The sequence below is a fragment of the Meleagris gallopavo genome, chromosome 9, assembly GCF_905368555.1.
Source record: "Meleagris gallopavo chromosome 9, MGAL_WU_HG_1.1, whole genome shotgun sequence".
Taxonomy (NCBI): domain Eukaryota; kingdom Metazoa; phylum Chordata; class Aves; order Galliformes; family Phasianidae; genus Meleagris; species Meleagris gallopavo.
Genome location: NC_139412.1, coordinates 1,094,511 through 1,119,359, shown reverse-complemented (window position 1 = coordinate 1,119,359; position 24,849 = coordinate 1,094,511). Strand labels below are relative to the sequence as shown.

General features: G+C 51.9%; 1 protein-coding gene across 4 annotated transcripts in view; it reads right to left on the bottom strand.

Annotated features, from left to right (window-relative positions):
* The window catches only part of EDA (ectodysplasin A), a 54,245-nt gene that overhangs the window by 12,977 nt on the left and 16,419 nt on the right, over positions 1-24,849 (bottom strand). For all 4 annotated transcript variants that reach the window (XM_085230547.1, XM_085230548.1, XM_085230550.1 and 1 more), the window contains exon 2: positions 9,021-9,123. In XM_085230547.1, coding sequence (XP_085086673.1) covers positions 9,021-9,123 — 103 coding nt within the window. The remainder of the gene's footprint in view (positions 1-9,020; positions 9,124-24,849) is intronic.

Genomic DNA, 24,849 nt, shown 5'->3' with positions numbered 1-24,849 from the left:
TGCTGGATCCCAGAGGGAGCTCTGAATGCTGCCTGACTCCACCAGAGGCCCCCGGAGAAGAGATGGTTTGCAGAACCCAACGTGCCCACCTGGCCATGGTGGGGAAAGCATCACTAGAGAAGCAACCAACAGACATATGGCTGCTGGTCAAAGTCCTTCTGCCACTTGAGGTGTCCCAAAGAGAAGGCTGTGGCAGTCGGTATAACCTTACGTGGACACTGTCATTTCACAGCAGGTAAGACCAGAAGGAACCATGATGATGACCAAGGATTAATGAAGTCCTGCCCAGTAAGCTTCCCATTGAGCCCCGCATCCCTCTCTGACGAATGCTGGGGGGAGTGGGGAAGAGACCAAGAAAAGCTCAATTGTTACTCCAGAGATAAATTTTCAAGCAATGATGAACCTATGACATGCTTTGACATGCTGTCCCAATGGATGAGATGGAAAGGTCCACTTCAACCTCTACACCTCCATCATTTCGTTTGCAGAATGGGTGCACTGGTGTTCACTCCACTCACGGGGCTATGAGATATGTGAGGCTTTTCAAACATTTCTAAATGCTGTGTTATTAATGCCAGACTATGGCGGAGCTGGGGAAAGAAGGATGTTAGCTCCCAACACATGCTTAATCCAGAACACGTGGGTTTGGGGAGGTTTTGAACCAATATGTTTTCAACATTTTCAGGAAATTTGGTCTAGCCAGATGAAAGCTTCTTGGACTCCGCTGAAATATCAGCAATAGAAATACTGAAGCAGGATGAATTTTCCCCTTCCCCTAAAAAGAAAGGGCTTCTTCCAAAGAGCCAGGCAGCAGCTCTCGAGGAGCAGCTCTTATTTGCCATTATCACTCCAGAAAATAGGATGAATTATAGATGTAGGAAAGCATCCAAGACATAAAACATACCATGCACTGCTCCAAACGTCTGGTATGCTTTGGCAGAGTGGGTTTTGGGGGTGGGAAGAGGAAGGGCGGTCTCCTGCTGAGAGCAGAGGAAAGATGCTGTCAGCGATGGCAGGAGGAAGGGGTGAACCCAAGCGTGGGATGGGATGTCCCAGGTACAAGGCCCGGAGTAACTTCAGTAAATCCAAATACACTGAACATATTACAGAACGGAAAGGGGAGCTCACTGTAAAAGTGGGGGAAAAGGATGAAACCGTGCTGTTTGATGTACAAGCACACAGGGCAGAGCCCCGGGCCATTCGCTTATTCTCAGCCACCATTGTTGCCTCTCTCTGCTTTCGTTCCAATTATTTTTTTAAACTCACACATGGACACAGTCAACCTTCATTGTCCCGTTCTCACTCCTTTGAGATGCTCCACGACGGCCCCCCACACACCATAGGCCCCACGTCCTACACTTCAGGGGTCTCTGCTTACAAGACAGTGCCACCGCAGCCACACACTGCTCAGCGCCCAGCCAAGGCTCAGCCCAACTCACATCTGCCACGGCTCCGATCCCCCACCCCTGTGCTGGACTGAACTAACACTCAAAACCAGTTTCCTCAAGATGATGAGGATTTTGCAGCTCTCCGTGCTCTTTCCAGGCACTCCCTCGGCTCCATCCACTTTTAAGGCCATTCTTCATCTCCCTAGAGGACTTTTCCCACACATCTCCAGGGGAAGTGTCCCATGCTGAGGTCTCCTCTGGCACTTCTGGGTCTCTGCGTCCTCGGCCACGAGGCTTTGAGAGCTTCTGCACCAGCGCCAAAGGCTGAAGATCATTCATCTGCTGGTGAATTCGGTACGAGAGCAGCTTTCTGCTGCCTCACTGCTCTCCTCTGAGCAATCTATCAGAGCACAAACCCGCACCCATGTGCCATCCAGATGATCGTTCTGCTCCGGGAGCCCCACGGGTAGCAGCCTGCTCCCTCCCTGCTGCTCTGAGCCCACGCACTGCTGTGGGAGCAGCCCCAGCTCCTCGCTGCTGCTCTTGTGCTCCCCGGAGCCACGCTGCGCTCCTCCTCGGACAGCCTCGGGCTGCACGACAGCTCATCACCTCGCAGGTCTGTTGCTGTCACCATTGTTTTTCTCTCCTACCAGTGCTTCAGAGAGATTTCTGCCCGGTTTGAGGATTGAGAAAGCAAGGCTCTCCACAATGGGAATGACTCGGTCGAGCTCACGAGCGAAAGGCAGGAATGCAGAGATGCTGGCTAACAGCGACAGGCGGCTGTGATGCACTTTACAATGGTCTTTAATCAGATTAAAGGGACAAAAATCGTCAGTTAGAGCTGCTCAACCGAGCCCAAGTGAAGCAGGAGTGCAACAGACAGACCTAGGAGAGCAGCAGGCACAGCGTGTGTCACATTTCCAGGTGTGAGCACCCCGGTGCAGCAACAGGCTCAGCAGGAAGCCTGCAGGCAGCTCCCAGCTGTCCCTTCTGGCCGTGGTAACCCACCAAGCACTTTGCAACAGCCCTTGAAACCATGCTGGGAGAACAGCTGAAACTCAAAGCTTTCATCACACCGGAGGTTCTCATTTGCACCGCTGCCTCAAAAGAACAGAAAAACTTCAGCAAACTGAAGCGTTGAAGGATTTGAGGCAAGAGGGGCCCCACGGCTGGCAGCAGGGATGAGCTGAGGTGGCAGCAGGCTCAGCCCTCGGTGTGCGCCCGCAGCACCAGCGTGGCACTGCCAGCACGAGGGGCTGTGCAGGACCCTGACCCCATCCAGGTGTGAGCACAGCACAGTGCTCACCAGCGCAGACCCCGTCCTGCTCCCAATTAGCCGCAGAGCCACTGCTGCTGGCAGAACATCGCTGCGCTGACTTCTCAGAACACCACAAAACCAATCACACACAAATCTCCGCCCCTCGCAGCTCCGCTCCCACATCATCGGTCCCAGCCAAGTTCCTGGGGCTCACAGCAGAACCTGCGGCCGTCACATTTCATTTCTCTGCACTCTCGCTGGCTATGGAAGAATATGATGTGCTTTTGTTTCCCTTTGGGCGCTGCGGGTGGATTCCAAGGCTGGATCTTTGAGCAGAGCTGACAAACAGCATCACTATTTCCAATTCAAGTACCTCAAGGCTGCTTTTTGGCTGGCCGGCCTTGCAACGCTTGTTTTCTATACACCGCTGCACCCTATTGCTTACTTTATCGATACCACATATTTGAATGCAACTATTTAAAGCGTGGTATTACAGCTGTGTTTTTATTTTGTTTGTTTTATTCGGTTGTTGCTTAACACAAAACATTCTGACATTTTAAGTCACATCCCACTAAGATAAACAAGTAACATATGTCCCGAATTCCTGCAGAAGCGATTCCCCAGCAGTGCTGCTGCAAGGTTGGAGCTGAACAGAGGGAAGATGCTCTGCAATGGGTTGTTTCCAGTGCACTCTAAGACAGCCAGGCCTGAGGAACCAGCGCAGGTGGGAGGAAACCCAGCCAGCCCTCCTCTCTCAGCACAAGCTGACATGGTTCTCCTTCCTCCTGCCTGCAACCTAATCGCATTGCAAACCTCTGCAGTGCTCTGAGCTGTTCTGATGGTTCTAATGATGCAGAGTTGCACAGGCTCTGTTGCTGAAGATAAATGTGCATGCGTGCACGTGTGCTCATGTTTGGAGGAACCTGAAAAGGAGCTGAAAGAAACCCAAGGGAGAGACAGAGACCACTTTTTGGGCAGCCTGCACCTTTCGCGTGACCTCACTGACAGCATTCTGACCAGCACAGTGCTACCTGGCTCTGCCCCACTCCATCCATTCACGTCTCTGCAGACAGATGAATGAGCACTGAACCGAGCCCTGCTCACATTCACAGCACCAACAGCTATACATCACGGCTAACAAAGCCCTAATGAAAACATGCAATTGTCGTGCCTCATTCACAACTTTCTCCCCAAAGAGCTCCTCGCTGCTGCTGTTCTGCAGCTTTGTGCAACTTTTCCTTTTTTATGGTGAATGTATCTGGTCTCGTATAACTGAGCGGGTTTTCATGAGCGCACAGACAGGCCACAACTGAAGGCAGCTCCTAAATTCCATTGCCAGAGCTGCAGCTCTGCGTTTGGCTATTCAGTCCCACCCCGGCCACCACGGACTGAAAATAAATGCATTCATAGAATGACAGAATGGCTCAGGCTGGAAGGGACCTCGAGGATCAGCAAGTGCCAACCCCTCTGCCACAGGCAGGGCTGCCAGCAAACCAGATAAACACTATTCAGTCCCAAATCTGCAGAAGGCAGGGCGTGCAGTCGCCAAGCAGACCCTGAGCAGCGTCCTCAGCCATTTGGAGAGGTGTGCACCCAACAGCCAGCTCTTACAGCAGCACAACTCAGTGACCAGATGGACCGGAGCGTGTGCCGAGCACCATCCTGCAGAGTGCTGCAGGGCCACGGCCGGCGAGCAGGGCGTGCACAGAAATCAAAGCTCAGCTGCAAACACTTCCCAAGGACAGACAATAGAGCCTCCGGCACACCGTGGGGAAGGCATCACCAACCACCAGTCCAAGTCAGCTTTTACAATGCCTGGTACGTGGCATTCACGGTCCAGATGCATACATAGCTCAGATGCAATCACATTCCCGCCCTGCTGTAACATCTGTTCTCTTCTCATTAGCCAGGGCCATGCTTTGTAACAGAAGAAACTGAGATTCTCAAACGTCAGCATTTGACCAGAGGCGTTATGAAAAGCCCCAGTTTTCACAAGTGGAGTTCATATGGAGTCACCAATTACTTCTAATGATATTGGTCCCTGCTCAACACGCAGCTTTAAAAGAAGTTTAAAAGAGTAGTTCAAGTTCCAGCACAGCCTGCTGCAGCACTCGGCGCTGGGTTAGCACTGAGGATCTGGGCAGGACAGGACTGAAACCCATCCAAAAGCTGAATCAGCACAAGACCCGAATGCACGGCCTGGATGGAGTTCTGAGCACAGAATTCCTTCTCAAGCCTTCCAAGTTTCCTCTGCATCTCAGAACCTTTGCATGGTGCCCTCCCACCTTACTCACACAGGACAGGAGATGAATGGGGAGGGACCAGAGCAAGAGGACACGCACAGAGCTGCATCCTATCACAGCTTTAGGAATATTGAAGAAGCAAGGCTTCTTTTGGAACAGTGCAGGTCACAGCTGGAAGGGATGCTACCAGGGTAGCCATGCACCATCAGGGTTCAATGAGCAGTTCTTGGCTCCATTGGTTTGCAGACCCCGGTCCCCCCTCACCATCCGATGCAGTACGGCCTCACCCAACCACCACCAACACGCACTGCTGGAATGCACCTCCCTGCTGCAGAAAGTGACTCCAAAGCCTTTGAGCTGCAATAACGGCGAGGCTTGAGCCACGATGCCAGCATCTCTGCTCTCCCAGAGTCACGTGGAACAGCCCTGAGATGATGCCTCTGCTGCAGGACGGCCAGGGCTGCCCAAGGGAGGCTTCAGCAAAGGTCATTAATGGAAACTGTGATGGATTTGGCCTCAAAGTGGTTTCAGAATTAAAGAGTAATTTCAGAAGAACTGAGCTCCAAGCAGTCTGAGCCGAGGATGAGCTAAAAATGTTTCTGCTGTCTGTGCACTGCCTTACATGTCACACCTGGAGCGAGAGGATTCCTTGAACACAACTTCCACCTCCGTTTGTTTGCAGCAACGGGTCGGTGTTTGTCTGCCACTGCTGCAAGAGAGCTGAGAACCACCACCTGGATGTCACTGTGAATGTTCCAACAGCTGTTAAGCTTCTCTGGACGGGTCTCTGTGGAAACAGCAGTTAGAGCAGCACAGACACCAGGCTGTGATCTACAATCAGATTGCTGTATTTGTAGCCACGAATTGTCCTGGCAGAGCAGTGCCCGAGCTGTGTGAGCCACAGGCAGCATGCTCCATTACAACAAGGGCAGGGATACCACAGGCAAGGGGCTGTAAGGGATTTGTGGGCTCAGTTCTAACCCTGGTAATAGAAATACTGACAGTGTCAGCACGGGGAGGTGATGGTCCTCACACGTGAGGACTCAACATCTGCTCTGGCATATCTTAACTCCTCCTGGTTTGGGGGAAATCACAGAGAAATTCGGGGGAAACCAGAGAAGATCAAGTGTGTTCTGGTGAGGTGGTTCTTCTGGGACCGTCTCCTCCGCTCCAGTATCCAGGAAATGCTCTTTATTTATGGAGAGCTCATCACCATGGTTTCCGAGCACAATAAGGCTCTATCGCCCTTCATCCATCTGCGTTTCTGAGAATTCCTGGGCTGCAGGGAATTGCACGGGGCCGGCACAAAGGAACTGATTGTTCTGGGCTGCGCAGTCGGAGGGCTGCATCTTCCCCTTCCGACGGAGAGCAAGCGAGCAGGAAAAGTCCCTTTGTGACCTCTGTGCACAACAGAGCGCCGTGCACCGCTCTGTGCCGTAAGCCGGGGATGGCTGGGCACCCTGCTGACCCTGCACTGCGCAGCCCTGGGCGTGAGGGCAGCAGCCGAAGAGTCCTTGGTATTTCCATCCCAGCAAAACCCACCAGCTGCACCGAAACCGACCTGTGCTCATTGAGGGCTCTCCCCGGCAGCAACGACTGCCAGAGCAGTAGGAACCAAAGCGTTGTCAGCTAAGGACAGTGCCCCAGCTGCCACGCTCCCCATCACAGGGCAGGGAACAATCAGCTGTGTTTCTCACCAAGCATGCTAGGAACAAACCTAGGAAAGGGATTAAAAAAACAAAGAAGGGCCAACCCCAAACCAAACAGCACAAACCAACCAAACCAGGAAAGCAGCACCGCAGGGATCTCACTGGGAGCAGAGATGAAAGTAGGAGAAAAAGAAACTAGTTTTTTTTTGGTTTTTTTTTTTTTTAAAGCAGTGTTTTTTAAAGAGCCCTATTGACATCTGCTTTGTAAATGTTCTGTCATTATTTATAACCTTAAGAGCACGGAATTGTCTCTGTACTCACAACCATGCTACTCCCATATTCTGGCTTTGTTAGCAAAGAGCCAGCAGCGCTTTTACTGCAGCTCTGGGAATAGAGATCTAACATTTCATACACAGTTTATTTAAAAGTGGACTAATTTAACATTCTTGATGGTTCCTTTTAGCACAACTGTTGCTAATTACCAGCTCCAGAATGATCTGTCCATCTGGGAGCTGCAGCAGTTCCACAGCAGCATAAATACACCAAGATGGAAAGGATGGAGGGGAAAAGAGGAGATGCTGCAGAGGGACAGGGTGGAGCAGGCTAAGGCAGGTGGAGTTGGTACCAAAGGGCACTGCGAGGAGAGTGCTGGGCTCCTTGAAGAGCAGAGAGAAGCGGCTCTCAGTGGTGCAAGCTTGATTTTGGCAGCACGTGGCTGGGCATCAGGCCCACGGCACTGCAAGGCAGCCCATGGCAGCCTCCTCCCTAATCCTCCTCCTCCTCCCAGGAAACGACCCTGGCTTTGTTCAAGCGCTTCCAGGGCACCAACCAGCATTAAAGCCTATGTACTCGTCAGCCATGAGCATCCCAGCCTCCTCAGCATCCCAGCCTCCTGCCCCAAGGACTCGACGGGAGCAACTCTGTCTCCTCCTCCAAATGCTCAAAGCCTTGGAAGCTCATTTTCTTACAAGAAAAAGAACAACTTTTAGGAAAGGAGCCACATTCTCTTCCCAGTGTCACATCCTGTGTTCCCATCTCCCAGCCCAGCGCAGCGCTGGTGCAGTGGGAAAGGCAGCAGCTGTGTGCCATCCTGCCCAGTGCTTTAGGCTGCATGTGGCAAGGGGCTCAGAGGGTCCCCAGACCGATTTTGGACAAATATTCTCAAGGCCTCAATGGAAGGCACACCCCCTTCCTCCTGGGATCTGCAGTGCATCCACTTTCATGTTCTCGGGGCTCTTTGGAGACCAAAGGTTTGACCAGCTTTGCAAAACTCATGGAGAAAACAGTGATGCCATACCAGTATCATCGGTTTGTACGTATATTTTTAAATGAGTCATTTTCCTTCTGTGAAAAACAGATTCCTGCACGCAAACCTAAAAAAAATCCCAGCAATCACATGGGGTAGAATGCAGTTTTGTTTGTTTATTGACTTCATGGCTGTTAGCAGAACAGTCCCTTCCCTGGCAGCTGACACTTGTTAAATACCTCTCTACCCAATAAAACTGTGATAGCCAAACACTAGGTGCTTGCTAACGTAACCCCTTCTGCTAAGCTCACCAGGACACAACCCATCACTGTGGTGATTCTGCCCATCCCCATCACCTCACACAGTCAAAATATAACTTCCAAACAGACACGGTGGCAGCACGCTGCACTGCAGGGCTGGCTGAGCCCACGGAGCTCAGCACACGTGGGAAGGCTGCAGCAGTGCTATGGAGAGGGGCACGCTCTCACTTTGGCACAACAGTGAGGGAAAAGCCTCCATCAGCCTTTCAGCAGCTCCTGCTCACCGCACAGCTCTCTGCACATCTGTCAGCATGAAGCCGGCGTTCCGACAGCCTCGTGGACCAGACTCATCCCCCAAACATCTGCTGGCAGCACCGTGCACGCAGCTCACATAGAGTGGAAGCTGCTCCTGTATCACCCCACGCACCAGCCCAGCTCCATCACAGATGTCAGCAATGGGCTCCACTGCCTGTGGCTTCCAGGTTAAAGATTAAACGTGTGCTTTCAAAGATAAACACACGCTTTGAAGCCACCTGAGATCCTCCAGCGTGCCTGAAACCCTATTAGAGCACAGCTAACGTTCTGTGATGCAGATGTTCGCAGTCGTTTGATAGACAGTGAAGAGCTACTTGATGATCTACAGCTACCAGACCAACAGAGCAACAAACATGGGCATACAAGTACAAACAGTTACCTGGAATGAGCACAGAGCCTCGAGTATTGTGGAAGAATAGGTGGAATGTGGAATGGACAAGGTAGCACCACTTTGCACAAGTTCACTAGGCCTATGGATGTAGAAATACGGACTGCTGGAATTAACACCCTGGAAGGCAATCAAAATCATACAGAAACTACTATACGCCACGAATGCTGTTTGCTTTCTCCTTTACAAACAGAATTCTGCATATAACCATGATAAGGAGGAAAAGGTCCTTCTGCTTGCTGGTGAGAAGACAAGGAACACAGCAGGACTCACCATCTGGCCCCTCGCTGCCCTTACTCCTCTTGTTCCGGCGCACACGTCTGCCTTCTCCAACATGCAGCTTTTCTTCAGGGTGAAAGAAGTTCAGCAAGGCCAGCTGCAAGACAAGGACAAGGTTAAAGCTGCTGGAGAGCCCAGGCATCCAAGCAGGCGGGCACATCGATGCACAGCACAAGGCAGAAGATGAAGCTGGGCATTTCCCAACAGGGCTGAGCTGCTCCAGAAGAGTTATTTCTGTTCCCTATTTGGTAACCCAGTAAAAACCACCTTGCTGCCCGCAGCCAACACACAGATCATGGAGGGTCGAGCTGGAAATAAGCAAAAGCCCCGAACGCTGATGCAATCACTTTTAATTATCCTTTGCAAAACTTGCTCAATCCTGGAGCTCTCACCAGTACTGCTCACTGCCAGTAAGTTTTCCTCTCCCGAGCTCCCTTCTGTAAGCCTCATTAGCTACTGAGATTCAGAGGTCTTCAGGGACCTTTAAATCCAATTCAGCATACCACATCATTAACACTTTAAACCTAGAACAAGTACATGGTTACACGGCTTTTGCCAAGAGGGAAACATTTCTCTGCAGCAATCTCCTATTGGTGGAGGACACTCACTGCCATCAGAACCCCGTGATGGTCAGCAGTGCGCAGCCCAGCAGCACAGCTGTGGCAGCAGCCCATTGCTGGGGGCATTCCTCCAGGCGCTCCTGCCCCACAAAACAGGAGAGCGCACGTCAAGGCCAGGCTGGATGGGGCTGTGAGCAACCTGGGCTAGAGGGAGGCGTCCCTACCTATAGCACGGGGTTGGAACTGGGTGATCTTAAAGGTCCCTTCCAACCCAAAACATTCTGTGATTCTGTGGCAGCCACCTCCTTCAGCCTGCACTGCATTGCTGGTGACCCGGATGGGGTTTTCTGCCTCACACTGAAGGAAGTCGGCTGCACTTATTGGCCCATAAATACACACCCGCACCAAACGAACATGCACCCATCTAAGGAAGGAACGAAGAGGCTTCCGAAAGCAGCACCAAAGCTTATCAGCACAGAGAACAAAACCCAGAGCATCAAAGCAGCCTTTAAATAGCAGGGAAGAACCGACCCCTTTCATGGATCAGCAGTTACGAGGGCAGTGTATGAAGCTACAGGCCACAAAAGCCCCTGCTAGGGCCAGTTTGGGACCCCGCTGCCCACACAGGGCTGGGTGCAGCACACTGTGCTCACCCAGCTACAAGAGCACAAAAAGGAAAAATGGTGACTGTGAAACCCATTCCAAGTCTTCACTGCCCCACTCCTTCCCCCTCTTCTGTAAGCGTGCGATCTCCAGGGAACAGCACACAAAAGGGGACTGAAGGACAAGGAGGTGGGACAGCTAACCCTGCAGATCCCTTGCCCTCTCTCTGTCCCCGTACAAAGTCAGTCTTGGGAAAATAACAGAACTCACTGCTTATGGCAGTGATGGCAACCACAGCAGCTGTGAGCAGTCTGAGGACAGTTCCAACGAAAGAAAGCTGTCTGGCAGAACTGAGTGCAGCCTGGACTGCAAGCTGACACAACTGGTGTGGGGAAAAAAGACGTACAGAGGAGCCTGGCCAGAGACTGCTTCTGCAACATGTATTAGTGCAAACTGCAGCACTGAGCCTACGGGAAGTGACACACAGGGGCTCGGAGAGGTTTTCCTTGGAATGGAGGAGGAACATCAGCACTACTTTCAGGAGGGTCACGCTGGACATTAGGAACAATTTCTTCTCCACAGAGCGGTCAGGCATCGACACAGCTGCCCAGGGAGCGGCGGGGTCACCGTCCCAGAGGAGTTCAGAACCCTGGGGATGGGCACTGAGGGACGTGGGCATGGACGTGGTAGGGGGGTGAGGATCTGAGAGGGCTTTTCCAGCCTCAGTGACGCTGAGGTTGAACGGTGTGCTCCCAGCAGCACACACAGCATGGCACACAGCCAGAAAAGCTCCACCAAAAAGGCTGCCCAGAGCGATGCTCCCCTCTGCCCCTACCCAGCATAGAGCTCTCAGACACACAACTCACACCCACACGGGTGGAAACAGCGCTTGGGTCCAGCACAGCTGTGTGGGGCTGAAGAGCCAGAGATGCTCCTCCCATCCACCACCCCTGAGATGCGACTAACGGCAGCACTCAGCTCACGGGGCTGCAGCTCTCAGCCTGGCCGTTGGCCTCACCTACCCTCTTGTTTTTCACTCGTCTCCAACAGCAGAGGCCGTACCAGCAGAACGTGCAGGTGTTTGCCACCCAGCTCGCAAAGCACAGAGCAGCCATTGGACAGATGGAGGGAGAGGCATCATCTCCAGGCAGAACGCTCACCAGGACGGCGTCACAGCACAGATGTGCTGCAAAGAACCCTTCCCACCATGAGCAACGAGGGTTGAACCACAGAATATCCAGTGTTGGAAGGGACCACAAGGATCAGAGTCCAACCCTTGGCTCCATACGGGACCACCCAAAAAACAGACCCAGGCAGCCCTGCAAACACACCTGCAGCCAAAGCGGCAGCAGCTCCTGCTGTACTTTCACTACAGCTACACACAAAGCTGGAGCAGTCAGCACTCCCATCCAAAGGCCTCAAATTGCCAACACCGTGTAAACCCATTATGACTCCTTATGTTTAATCACAAAGATCTCTCTGGGATGCTGAAAGGTCAAACAGCAAAGAGAGAAAAACCCCCAGGGGAAAACATACCTCAAAATAACCTGTGGAACAATAGCCCAAAGCACGCCTTGCTGCAATGAATCAGTGATACCTTGCTTTCTGTCAGCAGAATAAAGCAAACACAAAGGCGTGCACACAAAAGCACTGGTTTGCTCTGCAGCAACACGCAGAACCTCTCTGGAAACACCAAACAATAACACTCTGGAATGCCATGAGAACACAATAGGAATTACCAAAATAACGTCGCCTGCAGTTACTCAGAAGCCAAGCTGGTTTGTAAGAAAGGACTCTGCAAAAGGAAGAATAAAGACATTTTATTGTATATTATATATATATACATATATATATATATAAATACATTTTAAAGGTACCATAAATTGGAATCTTTCTTCAGGATATGAGACCCAGATGGAGCATAGTTAGGGCTGGATATATAAACTACAAGCAATAAGGAAAAGAAAAGCAGCGCTGGGATATATAAATAATAGCAAAGGTTGGGGGGTTTAATTGCACCCCTCTGCAACACCACGCAGCTTCGGCAACGCATCACATCAGGACAAAGACCTGCTGGGCACCACGATCCAAAGGGTCAAAGCGCTCCCAAGGGGGAAGCCGGGAGCACCGGCAAGGAGGCACCACGCCGTCCTCATCGTTACCACCAAACGCTGCCCTTCTAATTAAATTCACGCTTTCATTTGCAGCTTTGCAGATCAGCAGTGAGGACGGGGAGCCAAGCGCAGCTCCTCGGAGCCGTTCCCTGCGAGCGCTGCTGCTGCTTTTTGGCTCTGGAGGTCAGCAGGCACAGCCTGCGGTTCCAGCAGCAGCTCCCTGAATGGCAGCCCATTGTCCTACAGCAGGAATTCGCCCGTGGTGACACGTGGTGTCAAACCCGAAGGAGATTATTTATTTTCAAACAGGCTGGAAAAAAAAGAAGTTTGGGGAGTAGCTTTGTTGTTTTTTATACCAAAGAAGCCATTCAACATGTTTTCAGCCTTGTTTTTTGTCATCATGACTTGTTCTTATAAAAATGCAAGGAGCGAAAGAGTAAACAAGTCGCATTTCAACATGACAAAACACGACAAGAATTTACACACGCCGTGTTTGTGAGCCCGGGCTCTGAATGCAAAGTTCCTGAAACGTGAGCTATGCTGTGAGCCAATGCCTGGGCAGAGCTGAGCTGCCGTGAGCCCACAGCTGCACCCTGACTGGGGGCTCAGATCCGTCCCTGCGGGGTCCCTGAGGGGCTGCCCACACAGGGTGCTCCATCCCTGGGTGCTCCATCCCTGGGTGCTCCATCCCTGGAGCTGCCCGAGGCCACGGCTGCGTCCTGGGCAGCCTGAGAGCTGCTGGCCCACAGCAGGAGATGGAAATGGACAGGTTTTGGGGTCCCTTCCCACACCAGCCTTTCTTGCCTCTTATCTCCTTCACAAAGGTTCAGCCACCACCGTTGCCCAAAACCCTTCTCACCTTATTGCTCCATCTCAGCACTCCCTGCCATCCTTCCCCCTGCACGGCAGCTGGGTTGCTCGTGCCAGCTATTCACACTGCAGCCTGAGGTCCCACAGGCACAGAACAGAGGCTCTTGATAGGGGGAAAAAAGGGCAAAGAAAAACACAATTCCCTCTCATTCTAATCTGCACATAAGGATCCTCATTGAGGTTGTTAGACTGGACAGTCGTCTTTAAACACTTCATTTCCCAGAGCCACGAGGCAAAGGAATTCTGCAAACAACATTTTCTAGAATCATAGAATTGGCTGAGTTAGAAAGGGAGCTTTAAAGGTCATCTAGCCCAACTGCCCTGCAACAAGCAGGGACGCTTCCTACCCATTCTGAGACATTCTGTGTGGGGCCTGGAATCATAGAATGGCCTGGGTTGCAAAGGATCACAGTGCTCATCCAGTTCCAACCCCCTGCTGTGTGCAGGTCACCAACCAGCAGCCCAGGCTGCCCAGAGCCACATCCAGCCTGGCCTTGAATGCCTGCAGGGATGGGGCATCCACAGCCTCCTTGGAGCTGCACTTTACTATCATGTGGGTCCCTTCTACTTTGAGATACTCCACAACCACTTCAGGAGATGAAAGCTCCAGAGATGCCACTGAGCTCAGACCAAGAGATCCGGGCAGACTGTGCCGACTGAGGATGGAGCATTCCTGCCCATAGCTGAGCAGCCTCTCCGCACAGCACTGCGCAATCACGGCTTTAAACGAACCCAGCAAGTCCTGCTCTTGGGTCTTCGAGGCACTGCAGTAATATAAAGTGATTAGACAACAATAAAAGAGGGAGGGAGCATATTTTCCTAAGATTTTATTGGTATTTTAACTCCATTACTCGGGAAAGCCACTGTGTTTTTCAGCGCAGAGCATTCGACCCAATTGTCATTTATCAATTCAAGGCTCGTTATCAATCAATACTCACACACAATTAATGGTCATTAGAGGCTACAACGCAGCTCATAAACTGTCCTGCAGAGCTGAGCTAGGACCGAGCAGCCTGACCCTGCTCCTCCTCAGGGCAGCACTTACTGCACAGCGAGGAGATGGTAGGAGCCCACTTGGAGCAGAGGGGCATCTCCAAAGGGATCCTGACACCACTTCAAAGCATGGCTTTGGTTGGAGGGGACCTTAAAGCTCATCTCACTCCAACCTGATCAGGCAGCCCGGGGCCACATCCAACCTGGCCCTGAATGCCTGCAGGCATGGGGCACCCACAGCTCTCCAAGCAAAAACAGCCACAAGCATCCCTACCTTCAAAACAAAAGCACTTCTCCCTACACAGGGTGGTGCTGGCTCATGGTGGTGCTGGCTCATGGTGCTTTCACAGCTATTTCAGCTCTGCACAGCCAATGAAGCGACTCCTGCACATCCCATAAATTTAGCTGAGTTTAACGTGCAACGTCCCAAGTATTTATATTTCTACCATTAACTCATTTCTACTTTTCAAACACAGCTAACTGCTCGTAGTTAATGGCACGCTCACGTTACAGAAGAAAGAACAGATGAATGCCTTCTGTGTGACTCAGAGCTGCTCATCCTGCCATGCTGCAGAACCCCTCAGTGATGGCACCGTGGGGATGGAGCAGGGGAAGATGCTTCCATACCACGCACTGGACACCTCAGCCCAGCGGTTTGCAAGTTAATCACAGACCACAGAGGGATATTTCTTAGCAGCTCGCTTAAGATATTTCAGTCTGAATGCCAGCAAGAACAGCCTGCTAGAGAGCAACATTTGTGCAGCCCTGGGTGCAGAGGTGCCACTGGGATCAGCAATGGGACTTGGCCTCTGTTGGCTTAGGAAAGAAGTCCAACCCTGCTCCTATGATGGCTCCTTCTTGGCCTGGGGGAATACAGCTACGACTGCTCATCCATACCAGCAGTTGTTTTTACACAGCTTCAGCCCAGAGGGGGAGTGAAAGCCATACGGAAGCCTCAGCATTGTAACCACGAGCTCCACAGACACTGCTGAAGGGAACAGACCTTGAGAGCTGCCAAGCGGAGATGGAAACAGAGCCATGCCAGCTGCAGAGAACAACAGCTCCCAGCGCTGCGAGTCCCAGGGCTGCCCTACAGGTGCTGGTGAGATGATGGTGGCTGTGACTACAGGAACCCCATCCCCACGGGGCCAGGAGCTCTTCTGGTTGGCATCTCCATCACTGCCTCTCGTGCTCAATGCAGGCTGGCCGTGCTGATGCTCCAGCCCCACGGCACACTGCAATGCTTGGGTTCTTCAATTGACTGCACCTGTTGGCACGGGAAGGGAAAGCTAAAAACACAACCCAGATGTCGGGGGAGAACGAGGTCAAAGCTGAGTTTAACACCATGCAGGAAGACACCTGTGCTGAATTTCTTAATGGTAGCAGCACTAAGAGGTTCCTGCTGCAGGCAGACCTGCAGAAACCCAACCCCGCTCTGGGAACATGCTGGTAAAAGGGCTGAGAAGAATCACTGTCAGTGCAAGGTATGGGCCTTAAATCAGTTCCTTTCCTCTCCCAAGGAAATCAGATCTAGCTGTGAACCAGCGCCAGACAGAGATCTGCTGTCTATTAGCATGAATTCTCAGTTTTTCACATTTTAATTAGCCTTCATAGTCTTTTTCAGTCCCATTTTGAGCCAGCTGGGCTGTGTCCCTTTCCATATGGAGGTCACAGTTTCTCCTCTTGCCTATCAATAGCAATGCTTTCCTCATCCTCCCACCAAAGCCCTCGCAGGCTGCAGAGCACAGCGCAGTGCCACCGACCCAACGCCCCGCAGACCTTCCCCAGTCTGCCTTCCTCCATCTGCACTCTGCCTCCCCCCACTGCAGCCCCAGCACAGCCCGGAGCCACATCAGCTCCTCACAAACTTTGGACATCTTCAATGTCTCAACATCTTTTTTCCTTTTTTTTTTTTTTCTTTTTTTTTTTTTGCTGTCAACTTTTAGAACTTTTATTTTTTCCCTTTGTTGCTCCATAACAAAACAAAGACTTCCTGTTGCAGCGCATCTTTGCTTTCAGCACGAGGGCTTTCAAACCCTGTTTTCTAAATCTGGATGCTCAACCAGGCCTTTGGCGTGATAAATTCTATGACATTTCACTGGAAGGAGAGGCAGAAGGGAAGGAAACAGGAGGAGGACTTCAAGTCGTCCAAGCCAAACAGTATCACCATAAAAGAAAACCAAGCACACCGTATGTGTGACAACACCAAACAGCCCGGCAGCAGCACAGCAGCTGGGGCTGCCACCAGTCTCCGTGGCACCACTGCCCACACACTTCCAATGCAATCTGCGCTGGGATGGCTGCAGAGCCACTGGTGTTGGCTGCTGCTTCTGACCCCCGAGGGACACACGGCAGCCCAGCACATCCCTTCATTCCTTTATGAGACACCTATTTCAGCAGGGAAGGTGAACAGCCACTCCCACAGGCTATTGCGGTGCGAGGCAGCGACTGCCAGTTTAATTCTATCAAATTAACCTGCTAAATAAATCATGCTTTGTTGCCTAATTAATCAGATCCATTGCAATTACTGTCAAAAGAGACTACAGCTGCACGCAAACACGACCAAGAGCTCTGAAAGCACTCGCTCTGCCATGGAGCACAGCAGTGCCAATAAAGCAAATCCCCCAGCACAAACTGCACTGCTTTGGAAGCGAAAGGTCTCGTGCTTTTGGCAGCTCTCCCCACAGGGCTGAGGTTTGTGCATCACAGAGAGGAGGGGGAAAGCACTGCCCAGTGGGAAGATGTGGGGAGGACGATCAGTTGGAGGATGGAGGATCACCCGGCATGCACTCAGCTGGGGTATGGGACTGGGGAAAGGGAATGGCCCTCGAGGCCCCGCTCTTGAGAGCAGAGAGCTCCAAGGTTCCCCTCAGCACACGGCACCTGGGAAACCAATTACCTCATCCACAGATCAGGGCGATTCTTGCCAAAAATCCAAACTGTGTTTGTTTGGTTTCCCCGGCTGCCTGCGCCCTGCTGGAAGGAGTGATGTCCTGCAGCACACCGGACCTCAGCACCAGGGGGAATCCAGCATCCCCTTAGCATGGCCCTACGCCAAGCCAAGGCTGTGCTGGTGAGACCTGCTGGATGCTGGAGGGGTTGGGGTGGCTGAGGGCACCCAGGTGTCACTGTGCCCTGCCCGGATCCGCAGCCCCATACAGATATGGTCTGGAAAAGGAGATGTGATCTTGTATGACTATGGAATCCATGGGAAAAGAGCTGGGAATCCTTTGGGCACTTCAGCTCATCCACACCTCAATTTTCCATACGATGCACGCAATCCATTATGATTCTGTGATGGTGCACAGTTGGTCCCAGGCATCCGCAACGTGCAGAGGCTGAGCCCAGCGCTGCCCCACGCCTGCTGCCTGAGCTCCACACGGATCCGTAAGCAGAAAAACACCCCCGTCCACTCTCTGCATGAAGGCCAAGGAGTGCTGCAATCGGGAGAAAAGAGCCTCCCACGGCCCAGCGGCCTGGGCAGCAGCCACCAGAGCACTAGCAAGTGCAATCTGGAGCTAACAGAGGAACTGCATTCTCCTCTGGGCTAATAAAGCTCACGTACGAGGCTCAATCTCCGGCTGCGCGCGAGGGACGCAGCAAAGCTATACAAGAAAGGAGAGGCGTTGGTTCGTTCTGCTTTCTGCAAGCCAAGCCTTTCTGCTTCCAGCTTTGATGTGCTGAAACAGAGAGAGCACGCCTTCTAAAGAGGCGAGCAGAGCAGCAGAAAGATGCTGTGCACAACGCATCGGCGCAGCTTTCACGACACCGGGGCTGCGGGACGTCAGGCCGGCCAGATGTTCCCATCTCGTGCGCCAGCCCAGCTGCGCCACAGCTGCCGGGAGCTGCTCCCAGGTTTGCACTTTGGGATGCAGACACACACAGCCTTTGTAGGGTCCTGAGAGTTTGTCAAAGCGAATTTAGATATCGGGGTGTGATGCTGAGCTTGCAAAGGGGGTTCTGCTGCTCTGGGAGCTGCTTTCTGCAGAGCAGCAGAGCGAGGCACGGAAAGGTTAAGTGACTTTCTGAAGGTTAAAAATAAAAGAAAAAACAAGCCAGGAAATAAAAATTTCATAAACACGGCCCGTGCCAAATTCCTGAAACGACAACTAAACAGGCTCACATCAACTGCAGGCTGGCTCTGAAGCCTTCTGTGATAGCAGTTCCACCAGCACAGCCCCAGCGCAGCGTCCCTCAGCTGCTCCTCCAACACAGCCCATCGCCCCCCGCACTGCTCCCGCCCAGGAAGCCCCAGTGTGCTGCTCTGTCTCTCTGACCATACATTTTATCGTTATCCTTTCTTCCTTTTTACCCAGCAAACCGCTGGGAAGCAGACGCGGAAGAAGCAAGTGCTGCTATGGACTGCTTTATGGCAGCTGCTCCCTAGACATCTAAGTGCACCCTTGTGCCTATCTGTACACGCACACACGGATGCATCTCATATATGCATATGTAGGCAGGCACCTCGGTGTGGCACACATGCTAGAGAGATCTCATCCAGGCACTCTGCATGCCTTTGCTTAATGAGAAACACTGCTGCAGCAAAGAAAATTAGGAAAAAAAGCCCTCACTCCTGCAGCCAGGAAGCATTTTCCTGCTTTTCTGGGTGAGACCAACAGCTCCATGGCTTGGGGCTGAGCGTAAGAAAAGTTACTGTTTAAAGACAGAATTTTGCAACTGCTCCCAGTGTCATCCCAGGTCACCTCCTGGCCGCGGTGGGGACGTGGAACGGAGCAGAGCCCGGGGCAGTGTGCAGCCCCACCTGCAGCGGGGGCAGCCCGCAGCCCCACAGCCCCCAGCATGGCCATGGGTGGGCAACGCGCACCGAGGGGCTCCCGGAGACCTAAGAAGGCTGGAAACTGAAGGAGGATGGAAACTGTTTACTTTTTGCCAGGAAAAAGTATCAAATGTATCCTCACAGGGTTGGCTGGTTGTTTTTGTTTTTTTTTTGTATTTTTTTTTTTGTGTGTTTTTTATTTATTTATTTATTTTTTTTCAAGGCTGCTTTGCTTGGGTTTGTTTGTCTCTGAAGCTGGCTTTCTAAATCATCCTAAACAGACAAAGAGGAACAGCACACTGACCAGATACCCAAACAAAGAAAGGTTCTGCTGGGCACGTTTCAATCCAAGTTCAGCCCACCAGAGCCTTTATTTCCCCCAGCACACATCAGACAGCACCCAGCACAGGTAGGGCACTCCCTGCCCACAGCACCAGCTGGGCAGAGCCTGCTTACAGGCACGGCACTGTCAGATGATCTCTGTGCCGTGAGGTTTTATTCCCTTGACCCCTGGGAGCAGCCAGACGGGGAAAGGCTCCCAAATGAAAGGGATGTTTTACCAGAACTGTACATAAATGAGCAGCAGAGGAGGCGAGATGCTGCTGGGAACTGCAAAAGGCAACTGAAAAGACAGATAAAGCAGAAGGACATCTCAGACAGTTGTTTGTGTTGGAAAACGAGAGAACAAAATAGGGGATGCGGCCCCACACCCGCTGGGAAGGACCTGATGCAGCCCAAAGTGTGCATTTGCCACTTTCAAGGGAGCAGAGCAGAAAGGCTCTGCCTCCAGAAAACAAAATCCCAGCTCCAGCAACACTGGAGACAAAGGAGCAGAAGAGTGAAAACTGCACCCAAGCCAACAACGGGGTTTGATGTGTGTGCTGACATTGGGGGGGAGAGGTTCTTCTAGGGGACCAACCAAAGGACATGAGATGTTCAACTCTCAAGACTACACGCATACCCTGGGGAAGCCCACGATGGGCATCCAGATGGACAGCAGAAACCTGCAGCATTGCAATGGGCAACCAGAACGGTTTGGGACATCCCTGGGACATGTATGCCCAAACCCACGTGCTAAGATCTTCAGATTCTGGAGGTGAGAAACACTTCTGGTGTTATCAGTACCACAAAGATCTGACACTGAACATCCAAAAGGACACAGTCAGTCTGGATTACACCATAAGGTCCGGTTCTTAGCACAGGTTTCCCCTCAAAATCCTCCCTTCTCACTCACTTTGGGTCCACAGAGTCACACTGCACGGCTCAAACGCTCAGGTCCCAGCAGTTGTCCTGTCTGCTCCTCATCCTGCAGCTGCTGTTGGAGCGGGGCTGCTGTGCAGCTCCATCTGCTGCAGGTCTGGTGAGACCTACATGTTAACCTCCTGGCCCTCCTTAGCATCTCGTGCACACAGAGAGCAATTTGTCTTTGCTTGAGGCTTTTTTCTGTTGTTTCTTTTTGCATTAGCAAACCAAAGAACTGCTGTGTGAAGATGGACACGCAGGCAGTGTGAGAAACGAGCCTCTTGTGCTAGATCTCATTGTGCTCACTTCAAAGAAAGAAAAACCCACAGAGCAGCAAAGAATAGAAACTACCCAGAAAAAAGCCTTATAAAACGGATTGCTTTGGAATGGCACCAATATTTACACTGTTGGCAGCTATGGCAGCAATAGCCTACACCTCCAGGAGGCTCTCCCTGAACCACCTTCTCCCACAGGTTCACCTGGGGGTCTGTGCCCCACACGGAGCTCAGCCTGGCAACACTCATTTCCCTACACGTTAATTAGGAGTCCACTGACTTTTCATGGGATTTTATAACCCACGCATGTTGAAAACATGTTTTTCAGCCAGAGGGTGGTGAGGCACTGGAACAGGTTGCCCAAGGAGGCTGTGGATGCCCCATCCCTGCAGGCATCCAAGGCCAGGCTGGATGTGGCTCTGGGCAGCCTGGGCTGCTGGTTGGCGACCTGCATATAGCAGGGGTTAGAACTGATGAGCACTGTGCTCCTTTTCAACCCAGGCCATTCTGTGTTCTGTGAAAAGCTGTACCTGTTAGCACAGCCCTAAAGAGCTGACTGCTTGGGGTACAAAACAACACACACCAGCCAGACCACGCTATGGGTCTGTAAGTACTCCCTGCTACTCAGAACAAGCCAACACTGACATTAAATACTGTTATAACTACTGGAGAAGACAACAAAGGTATTTGAAAATGGAAAATAATCAGCTAAAAGAAAATAATGGGAAGGAAAGGCAGTAACTTCAGCTGCTCAGGATGGGTTTTGTCCTGGCTCCAATGGCTCCTTTTGAAGACAGTAAGGAGGAGGAGGAGGAAGAGGAGGAAGGCACAGGAGCCCCGTGCTTTGGGGGCCTCCTGCAGCTGCACAATGCTCTCCCCTGGGCAGCAACTCCAGCAGTGGGCTGCTGACAGCTCTGTAAGCACTGAGGCTGTAAGGCAGCTCTCAGCCCCTCGTGCTCATCTTCCTCCCCGGAATCCCACACCATCCATCTTCCAAAGACACTCAGAACAAGTGCTGAAGCACTCAGCAAAGTAAACATTTACCCAGACGGGGGTTAACCTCTGCCAAATGTAACCGTGCTTCTTCCCAGGAACTCAGCACGTCAACACCTCGCTGCAGAGCTCAGCCAACACTTAATTTGAATCACATCCCTCAGAAGTAAGTGACCTACAGGTGCCCTGTGCAAGAACGGGGTCACTGAGGAGCTACAAGGGCAGCTTTGATGCACAGGGACACTTCTGGATGCTCAGGAGTCTGAACACCCCCTAACCCAGACGTCAGGAGGCACAAGACAAGAGCTCTGCTATGCTGGACGCAAACAGCTCACCGTTGCTGGACACCAAGACAGCATTTCTGCAGCAGAAAGTACAGCAGCATCAGTGCTACATCAGAACAGCACGGTGAGTTCTGGCCCACCTGTGGTGCAGAGCCACGAGGTTTCCATGGGAAGGCAAAGCAAGCTGTGGGTCCTGAGCCATGGCTGTACCCCACAGCAGCTGCTGGGAGGGCCCTGCGGTGACCACTGGGGCTGGGATGGCGCAGAGGCACAGTGCCATCAGAGCACAAACAGTGCTGTACCCAGACTGGCAGGAGAACCTCAAGGATGGGCACCACAGGTATGGAAATGCAGCAAAGCGAACAGTCCCCACCACCTCATTACCAGGTGCAGACATTAATTGCTTGGATGGAAGAGCAGAAGTCAGACAACATGATGCAGTAAGGTCAGCATTTCGAGGCAGAAGAAACAAAATCCCTCTTTCAACTTTTCTAGTTGAGGGGAAAAAAAAAAAAGAAAAAGAAAAAAAAAAGAAAGGCAGCAAAAGAACACCTGAAAGGGATGAAGCACGTGCTGTGTCCCGGCAGCACAAGCATAGAACCAAAATAACGTCAGCTAACTGCTGGGGCACCCAGCACACCCAGAGGCACAGACCAGCCCGCACCTCCTGAACTCACTTCACTTCTGGGATGCTGTCAGTTCTCCATTAACAAGGAGAGCAGGGTTTATAAAACAGCTGTTTCTGTGCAGACTTGATACCCAGCAGCATGTCCCAACACCTGCCCCTTCAGTCTCAGCTTATCGCTTCATCCACACACCCTTCAGTGGCTCCCTGACAAACACCTGAGTGTCGACACGTCCTGTTCTGCAGAATTATGCAAAATGGAAAGCCACAAAGGTTGGGCTGCACATGTTTCTGTGGATTAGCTGCTCTCCTCCCAGCCAGGAGCAGCAGTGCCATTCCCTCGCAAGTGCATTAAGCAGAATACCAAATCAAAGGCAGCAACAGTTGAAAGCAGCACAGCAAACAGTCGCTGATCTCGCCCTGTGACTGAGGGGATGCACAGAGCTTCTCAAATTGGAAATGCTCAGCTTGGAGTGAAAGAGCAAGCAACCCATTTCGTTCCTGGATAACTGAACAGCAGAAGGAGCAGAAGGCAGAGATGGGAGCTGCTCCTCCACTCTGCTCTAATTCACTGCCACCAAGCCCGGTCCAGAGCACCTCCCCAGGCCTCCACAGTGCTGCACTGGGACACAGCCTCACTCTTCCACTTCCCAGCACCCCTTTATACCGCTAACACCGGCTTCTCTTTTTAAAGAGAGGTTATTTGCTAGCGAGCAGGCTTCCAAACATCATTACTTCATTCCCATGAAGGCGGTGGGAGAAGCTCTGTGCACCAGGGTCAGCCCTGCTGGAGTGAGGAGAGCTGCAAGGAAAAGCCACCACCTGCACTCAGCCATGCACGGAGGGCTGCCTGCCCCACTGCAGGCACTGCTGGGGGGTTCGGGTGCAAGAAGGTGCCCTGATCCCCCCCTGCTTCCCAAAAAGCAGTCAGGTTTGAGGACTACCATCCACGTGCACGGTCAGCTTGTAAAGAGTGAACGCCCTGAAGAGCTGTTCTGCTCCCCATCTGCCCAGACACGCAGCAGTGCACGCACTCTGCACTATGCTATGCATAGTGCATGTGATGCTATGGGATCCCTGTGTGTCAGAGCAGCTGTGAGGCTGCCTGAGGTCCAAAGATGGCAGCCCGACACCTGAGCCAAAACAAAGCAACACAGAAACTCCCCCCGTATCCCAGCAAACCACCAGCAGGACCCGACCAAACCCCTCCCAGAGCTCACGCTTCCCAACAGCAGTGCTGTTACATGAGGTCTGAGCACCTCACTGTGAATGCAGAGAAGCTTTTCTCAAACAAAACATCCAGCACACACTCAGATACAAATCTAAAGTCCTGTGCCTCTGATGTTCTCCATCAGCTGGTCATGCAACCCAAACCTGCAGTTCAGTGTTTTTGAGACTCCCTGAAACTCAACGATCAAACTGCATTTTCCCCAATTCTACAGCTCTTTTTAGCAACTGATTCAGAGGCTTTAATGTCAAAATCCTGAATAGGGCCCCCAAAAAGCAAAATCAAACCCAACCAGCAAAAAAAAAAAAAAAAAAAAAAAAAAAAAAAAGAGGAGAATTTAATCAGGAGAAAGAGTAGCACATAAACACAGTGCCTACAGAAGTACAGGGTTGTGGAAAGAAAAAAGAAGACAGGTTGCAGACAGGCTGGCAGGGTTTGAAAGCTTTTGTGTGAGCTGACAGCCTGCTCAGATGAACACAAATAACACATCGACACTTGGACTTTTAAAGAGCTGCTGCTTGGGGAACAGCAAGAAGTAGAGCAGCAGTGCAAGAGGGCCCTGAAAATGAAAATGCTGCTTGAGGAGAGAAGTGACAGTGCTCCCACCTGCAGTTGGCAGGACATGGAGCTGGGGTCGTGGTCCAAGGGATGCTGCAGACTCCCAGCAGCATCCAGGGCTCAGTCCACGCACTGCTGCCATACAAACACTGTCCCTAATGCTGTCTGTCTCTCAGCCAGGCAAGGAGTGTGTGAGAGGAACAACACAGGAGCTCTCCTCTCGCCCTGCAGCCCACGTTAGGCTTGCTGCCATCTTGCACCTTCCCAGACATGGGAGATTGATGCAAAAATTAAAAAGCTCCTCTCTACAAACAGCTCTTTGCTGTTGGTTTTCACCCAGAAAGAAAAAAAAAAAAAAAAAAAAAAGAGATACTCGGGAATATTTCTATTATAGAGCTACCAAATTGCCACACCAAATTGTGGAGCAGCCACAGAGTTTTATCAGTGCCACAACTCTCACCTTTCCCTCCTTGTAGAGCATCAGGCATAAACCCACTCCAAACCCACCCCTGCAGCAACACACCAGCCAGCAGGCTTTGAACACACGCTGCCAGGTCACAGCCACAGAACCACGGAGTCCTTCAGGATGGAGAAGCCACCTCCAAGCCCAGGGTGCCATCACTGCATCCCTCAGTGCCACATTCCTGCAGCTCTGCAGCACTGCTGGGTGGCCCCACTGCTCCCTGGGCGGCTGGTGCTGA